At 35.2% G+C, this 8,212-nt stretch overlaps 1 protein-coding gene across 2 annotated transcripts; it reads right to left on the bottom strand.

Moving 5' to 3' along the window:
• Positions 1–5,826: 5,826 nt before the first annotated feature.
• dleu7 (deleted in lymphocytic leukemia 7) lies at positions 5,827–8,044 on the bottom strand. 2 transcript variants are annotated; one of them, XM_053477280.1, is made up of 3 exons: positions 7,883–8,044; positions 7,631–7,792; positions 5,827–7,543 (listed from the first exon to the last, which is right to left on the bottom strand). In XM_053477280.1, exons 1-3 carry the CDS (start codon positions 7,922–7,924, stop codon positions 7,340–7,342), a joined length of 408 nt encoding a protein of 135 aa, XP_053333255.1. In that variant the 5' UTR covers positions 7,925–8,044; the 3' UTR covers positions 5,827–7,339. The 2 variants fall into 2 exon arrangements, with proteins under 2 accessions (XP_053333255.1, XP_053333254.1); XM_053477279.1 differs by having other exon boundaries at positions 7,631–8,044.
• Positions 8,045–8,212: the final 168 nt, after the last annotated feature.

Below are 8,212 nucleotides of genomic sequence, written 5' to 3' on the forward strand. Positions count from 1 at the left end.
TTCTGCATCTATCAAACAACTAAGTGGAAGAAAATAGCCTGTTTCTAAATGATTATTTCTGCTTTATATATATATATATATATATATATATATATATATATATATAAATTGGGAATATTTATCAGGAATTATATATATATATATATATATATATATATATATATATATATATATATATATATATATATATATATATATATATATATATATATATATGTGTGTGTGTATATATATATATATATATATATATATATATATATATATATATACACACACACAGTATATATAAAGAATAAATACAGGTTAATTGCACTAAAATGTATACATATAACAATATATATACAAGGAAATGTATGTAAAGTGAACCTGGATCTTACTGTAAACATTAGAGTGCAAAAAAAGATGATTGTCCAAGGTAAGAAAATATTGCATAAGTTATTTAATATTATTAAATATACACATTTATATCTAATTTGGTATATTCATCAGCAATTATACTTTTTGCATATGTTTTAGTAAATAGGGTACTTAGTAAAAACTAGAAACACTTTATAATAATAAAGTTAGTAAAAAACCTTATAATAATTTTAAATATAAAAAATGTTTAAAACTTTTCAATCCTATGGGATTTTAGATAGATTCACAGATAAATCCATTATAGTTCTTCCATTAAGGTTGTAACACAACATGATGTAAACACTCAAGTAAAACTGCTTGTCGTTGGGGTGGTGCTCTCAAGAGTAAGTCATTAGTTACTTTAGTATGCACAGTAAATGGATTGAACCTTTATAACTGATTTAATGCACATCATTAGTGTACTCTGTCATACATTTAAAGAGCACTACATTCATTCTCCCATGTCAAACCTACATACTCAATAATAAGCAATAAAACAATTTAATACCTTCTTTTCATGAATACATACCAGCAGACAATTTAAAAACCTACCATACCATTGCTTATACAAGCACAAGCCCACACTTCTGGCCACTTATTAGTTAAATAAATTGAGGGAAAAGGATGAGAATAAGATAAAGAAAAGGCAGAAAGACAACGACAAATGAAAGTACGGATAAACCGTAAAGTCCCATTGCTGAACTGGTAAAATGGATGATGTAGTGATGGGGGGATAAAGTGTGGAGATGAAGTGCGAGAATAAAGAAAGAGAAGATAAGACCCCACAGAGAGAGAGAGACTTGTGCCACGTAACTCCTTCATGACTACAGTATTCCTTTGGATGGAAAAAGATAGAAGGAGAACAAGAATTGTGAGAAAAGAAAGAAAGATACCACTATTCATCCCTCCGCAAAAAAGAAGGATCTATCAAGTGACTCATCATATAGAAATCACTGTCTGGCCTTGAATTAGAGAAGAAAGATGAAAGAAAAAAAAGAAGAGAGGGAGAACGAAACATCTTCAGACCCCCCAGCAAGAAAGGGACGCCTTTGAACGACTCATACCACACACAGACATGGATAGACACACACACACACACACACACACACACGTCCACCATGGCTGCCTGTCTGGCTTCACATGAGAGAATGGCGGAAGGGCGGAGGTGTGGGAAATAAAAAAAAAAGAAAAAGAAAGAAGCAGATGCAGAGTGTTTAGGAGAGCGAAACAGTGAGATACTGTAGATATGAACTGTTGCTTTTACATGCCCGTTGAGCCCAGCACGAAGGACAAAGCGGTTGCTGTGGATGTCAAGGAAGTACAGAATGAGGGAGAAAAAGAAAATGGTGAAGAAGACAAAGTTAATGTTCGAAGAGAAAAGAGACCAGGAGGATCTTGATCAAATTAATCACAGTTACTATTCATCCTTTAGTAGAAGATTTACAGTATATAAGCACAAGTGTTTAAATAAATAAATAAATATATATATATACCTACCCATGTTAAAAATTAGTGAACTGCCAATAATGCAAAGGATATAGTCATGCATCTTGAGTTTAATTAAAACGGAAAAGAGCAGAAAGATTAAGACACAGAAAGCATGAGAAGCACTACAGTACATCTTCCCCAAATCGAGCCGCGCCTCCAACGCACTGCACTGGGCCACTGAGGGCGCCAGGGTCACCGAGTTCAGTGCTGTGTGTAGAGGCTAAACAATGGCTCATGCGACAAACACATGGGATGCTAACCTCAAAACACTCCCATGGCAAAATTAAAAGCGGGGAGGGAAAGCCTAATAAAACAGCTGCTCCTGGATCAGTGTTGTAGTCTAACCACATGCTGTGGTTACAGCACTACATGATGGGTTGCTACATGTACATGTCGATTACACAACGTCCCTTCAAGTTTGCAGAGGCAACACTACTCCGAAAAGCTCCGGGGACTTTGGGTGACCCTAACACAAGCCGCAGTGTACTATAGTATAAAACTGCATGGATGACTTAAAATAATCAGCCTTGAATCATAACACTGGATCAGCATTATACCTCATACTTGATAAATTCATAACAATGGCATAGCATCTTGAGTTCAAGACAGCATGATGACATAAAAACAAGGACAATTCACAGCAGCTAGGTGGTATGAAATGTACAATTCTGATAAGGAATAGAATCAACAGGATAATGGGAAAACAGACATTTAAACAAATGTCTATGCTAATTACAATTGATGTTCAAGTCAAACTGGGATATATGATGAAATTTCTTATGAATGAAGGTATAACATCAGTTGACTTTTACAGAGTACTTCAAACACAGTACAGTGACAGTGATGAGACTCTTAGCTGCAAAAAACATTTAAATGGGACAAAAGAAGTTTTAAAGAAGGCTGTAGATCCACGAATGCTATCTTGGCCAAGGTGGCTCAAAGCCCACTGCAGTAGTTCCTATGAACATCCAGCGAGCAGAAGTTCTAAGAACTTTTGGAAAATCTGTCCGCGGGAAATGTACACACAATTATTTACGAAAACCTTTAAAGGAACTAGGCTGAGAGCCCTGACCTCACTTCAAGCCATTTCCCCATATTTAGATCATTAAAAGAGTTCCTGGGAGGACAGGGTTTTAGACGTGCAATAGGCAGTCTGTTCACAGTCTGCTCCGCCATACTGTGAAAACTTTTTACCTTTATGGTATCCAAGCACTAGTGAGATCCGGGGATAAGTGCATTAGGTACATAGAAGGGGTATGTAGAGAAATAAAAAGAGTTTTTACAGTGTTTTGTTATTCTGCATGATGAAAAGGTTTATATATTAAAAAATAAATAAAATGCAACTGGTAAAAATTGAGGAAATATATATATATATATATATATATATATATATATATATATATATATATATATATATATATATTTTTTTTTTTTTTTTTTTTAAAGAATGTTTTATTATTTGTGTTTTATGATTGAAATGGAAAACATGTTGAGAAGGCATGCTTCCCACTATGAGATACATACTTAGTGCTTATCTTTTCAGATACTTAGTGCTTACCTTTTCAGATTCTCTTTAAGTTGACTTCTTTAAGTTGGTCACATAAATTTGTAATGTAAAAATACAATAACTCAAAAACACGTCTGCCTACAAAAAGGCAACTTGAACCTTTGATATGATCTGTGAGTGTAAAGTTTCATAATAAACATTAAAGTTTAGCAATAAACATTCTTGTTCCAATTAATAGCCAAAATATAATATAAAAAATATAAAATACAATATTTTTTGGCTATAAAATGTATATGTAACAAGGCTAAATATATATGTATCTGTATATAAAGCGTTTGAGAACATTTGTAACATGCAGGCCATATCATAAGTGACTTTGTTAAATAAAATAAAAAAATACTGTTTTGAGTAAAATGTAAAAGTGGCCTAATATAAACAATTGGACCATGTTTACTGCTGTCTGTAATTAGGTAAATAGCTCAACCAGCAACATTTACTATATTGCATTTAAGTTATTTTAATTTTAATAATAGTAATAGTTACTTATAGTTAGAAAATGGAAACAGAAATCAGTCACCACAGATCTTTACTGCCATTAATGATGCATCACTGTGTATTATCTGCTTAAAGCAACTATTTTGCTATTCGTTATTTGCTATACACTTTATTTGTTAATACAATATACAATCTAGGTTTTTTTTTTTAAATACTAAAATAGTAAACAATTGTGTAACACAAACTGCTTATACAGTAGTTTGGGGGGTTGTTTACAGTAGTTTGATCCCTTGGGAACTCCCTCTCTGCCTTATACATTTTAGCTTTTTCCTTATGTCTTACTTATGCTATAGCTTATGTTCTTGTATCTTAAGTAGCAGCTCATCTCAGCCCTGGACATTTTCAAAATTCAAAGATGAATATGCATGGGTTTTGGAGAAGGATAAACATGCAAAAAATTTTAAATTGCCTCCCAGAACCAGTTTTGTGAGAATTTTATAGTCAAGTTTTCTGGTTTTATTCCCGGAGATTCATGAACATCCGGTTTAGATTAGTGAAATTCCCACTCAATGACTTCCGATTATCTACTTTAACAGGCGTGTTTGAAGTGATAAAACCATCCATCATCACCAGACTAAATCCAGTAATGAATTGGGTGTCACATAGCGCATATTGCGTGTATTGGGCGACCTCCACTGGCCAAACGAGAGAATACAATCCAGTCATTTCCACAACAGTAATTCCGGTTTAAAATAACGCACGTATCCACTGCTCTTTAATGTGATAAAGCGGTTCAGATGCAGAGTTTCTGTGTTAAACGATATGAAAATGCGTGAAATTGTATAAACTGTATGTATTCCTGCCTTGGACCCAAAAACAAAAGAAACACTATACACGTATAAAATATAGCTTATTCGATTTTATATGACACATAAAATGTCAACATAACTGTAAAAAATGTTTTAGCTCATTAGATATTGGAGTTCATTTCCAAATCTTCAACTTTGTTTCACATGGGCTGGTCTGTAGCATCATCTTGTGGCCATGAGCAAGAACAAGACTAACTAATAAACCAACGTCCCAACCCATTTGAATAAGAATTGTAGTCAAGCCTGTATATCATGTCTTTTCAAATACCACAGATAAATTACCTTAGGGTGTCTTTTACTATGTGACCAGTATTATGGACATACATTTTACATTGTGTTTCCATAAAATTATAGATTGCAGTTCTCGTTCATAATACTTTTTTATAAATAATAAAAAAAAAATTTTTATGGCCCTAATTATTGAAAAAAAACAAAAAAAACAGTTCTACCATGTAGCAGGTAAAAACACTTTGCGATCAGCTGTGATAGTCGAATGGGTTCTTCTGGAATGACAACAATCCCTAACCAACTTGAAAACAACAGAGAGACAATACATCCATTTACTACAGCTTACTCGAGCCAACCTCATACAGCATGGGATATTCACTGGAGAATGACACTACCATTAACTATTCATCCAACTTATACTGATGTCAAAGCACCTGCCTTTATATACTATTAATGTAACAGCAACTTGTTGGTACGTTACTAATTGCTCTGAATATAATTGCACTATTTTACAATACAGTACCATGTCCCATTTGTAAGACATGGTAACATTACTGTAAATAGATCATATTTGCATTGCAGTTTGTAATAGTAAGGGTATTGACTTGGAGTAATTACACATGAACGTGTTAAACACACACACACACAGGACAACTCTGTTTGTTGTTTAAGTGCTGTCTATTTAATAATACTGCTTGGGCAGATACTTTTTTTGCATTGTCAGTTGCTAAACTCGCTACACCCGTAAAACTGCCTGCTAAAAGGAAAAACATTACAAGCATCTCCTGTTTGACGTTAGTGAGATAAGAAGAGAACAATAAACATGACCAACCAAACAACCAATTCCAAAAGTCTATTTTAATAAATAGGCATAGATGGTTGAAACAATTCAGGTAATTATAAGGGTTATATGCCTTCACATTGATTAACACTGACCTAACAACTTTCATATTTCAAAAAAATAAATAAAAAGATGAACACAAAGTAGTTCTACATTTAAAACTTTACTCTGAAAGTTTAATTGTCCAAAAGCTATCCTAGTTCTTTTTCTGAGAAAACAACAGTTTTTTTAGTGTTGTGTAATGTAGTCAGTTAGAGCTTTAGGCCACAGATCAGACGGTACAGATAGAGTACAGATAGAGTACCAGCATCGCTTGAAGTTGCAGTAAACCTTCAACTTAAAAAGCTGTAATCAAGCTGCTTCAGATAAAGAAAATTCAGCCAAATAAGTACAATGAACAGTCTTAGGTTATTGCAATTGACATCCAAAAAGTAAATAGACTCCATAATTTTAGGAAAAAATGTATGCATCAAAATTTCTTGCCATTATTATGAATATTACTTGTTTCCTTCTTTTCAGATCAGGATAAAGGCATCCTTAAGCATACATGCCAAGAAGTATAAATATGAAACAAATTGAAGATTTTTTTTAAAGAGGTGGGTTGTTGGTCAATCTCAGAATGGAGTTTAACATTTAAGTAAAATATCTAGAAATAATAATAATAATAATAATAACAACAATATACACATTTGTACCATTAAACTACAATTATGTTAAACAAAAAAATAAAACATCAACAGAGACAAGACCTGAGCATTCTGAAAGATGTTTACATGCTGTTTAAAAAGCTGTAATTCTTTCATACTATCTAGATAAGTTAGATCAGCTAAGAAAAGTTACCAAAGTCTTAATTTAATAATGTATTAACAGCCAACAACAATAACTTTGGTTCAAATAGTGTATAGTACCATAAAACTCACTCACTCATCATCTACAGGTATACCATTTTATCCTGAGTACAAGGTCACGGGGGGTCTGGAGCCTATTCCTGGAACCTTAGGGTACGAGGCAGGGTACACCCTGGAGCGTGTGCCAATCCATTGCATGGCACACACACACATTACTCACTCACATGCTCATTTGGGAGCGCCAATTATCCTAATCTGCATGTTTTTGGAGTGTGGGAGGAAACCGGAGTACCGTAAGGAAACCCATCAATACCCCTGGAGGAGGGAGGCCACAGTGCCACCCTACCGTAAAACTATGGATGTCCATTTGCTTCTTGCATGTCTGTGCAGTATGTTTAAAAAAAAAAAAAAAGCTCTACAAAGTTAAAAAGAGAGTGCAAACTTATAGAGGAGGCGTCACATCACCTGGGATTTTTTTTTTTTCATCTTTAGAAATAAACTAATAGATTTAACCCTGTGAGGTAGTTTGGACTTATGCAGGTTGTTCATGATCGTGCCGGAGATCTATACAGCTTTCAAAGCTAAACAGATGAACAAAAAATATATATAATAACACTACTGTCAGTTCAGCGTGAAAAGCAGGCAGCTCTCCAGATAACACCCCGGCTCAGATGTCAGGCAGGGTGATGGATATGCCCATTAGCTGTCTCGTGGCTCCTGTGGACGATAAATTGTTGTGGTGTCGCAGAGCAGAGAGCAGGTTGTCGACTATGAGCTGCAGACAGAGCCGCAGCTCCTTCAGGTTCCTGTCGGAGTCGGAGCTCTCAGTCACAGCCATTCTCAGGCAGATGTTCTTCAGATCCACGCTGTCCTGAGGACACGGACATGGACAGAAAGTCAATGACACGGAAAACAACTTTGATCTTCAGGACAATGACAATCAGGACGCTTACTGTACCTTGTGTCTGAGGAAACACTTCATCTCTCCAGAAAGGCTCGATGTTAAATCCAGCTCTATGGAGATGATCTGGGATAAAATGTCCATCAGGCGCGATAATAAACTCTCCCTGGCTCGGTCAGCTACAGTCACACGCGTGTCGCGTCCAGTCATCCTGTTCGCCTGGAGTTCGTGTAAAAGTTTAAGAGCCTCGGTCTGGTGTTTCAGAGAGCTCATCCTGTCTCACACACACACACACACACACACACACACCTGTCCAATTAGAATTCCTCTCGATGTTTTTCCCTCCTTCATTCAGCTGTATCAAGCTTGTAAGCTGATTTGCTTTTTCTTTCTTCTCCACACTAGAAGTCATCTGATCTTATCCGAGCGCAAGAACTCATGTCATGTAACTTCCCCGTACGTTTGTTTGGAGAAGCCACGCGGCTTAGTGTAGCTTATTTTATTTATTTATTTAAATATCCAATCAGAAGCGTTACGTTGTTGCACTATGGGATTGTTAAGTCACATGACCGGAAGTGTCAGCAAGTCACGCTTGTGAAACAAGCTGACGTTCAGTTTCTCTAATTCAGCGAAAAACAA

This window comes from Clarias gariepinus, chromosome 18 (assembly GCF_024256425.1).
Source record: "Clarias gariepinus isolate MV-2021 ecotype Netherlands chromosome 18, CGAR_prim_01v2, whole genome shotgun sequence".
In the NCBI taxonomy this organism is placed as follows: Eukaryota; Metazoa; Chordata; class Actinopteri; order Siluriformes; family Clariidae; genus Clarias; species Clarias gariepinus.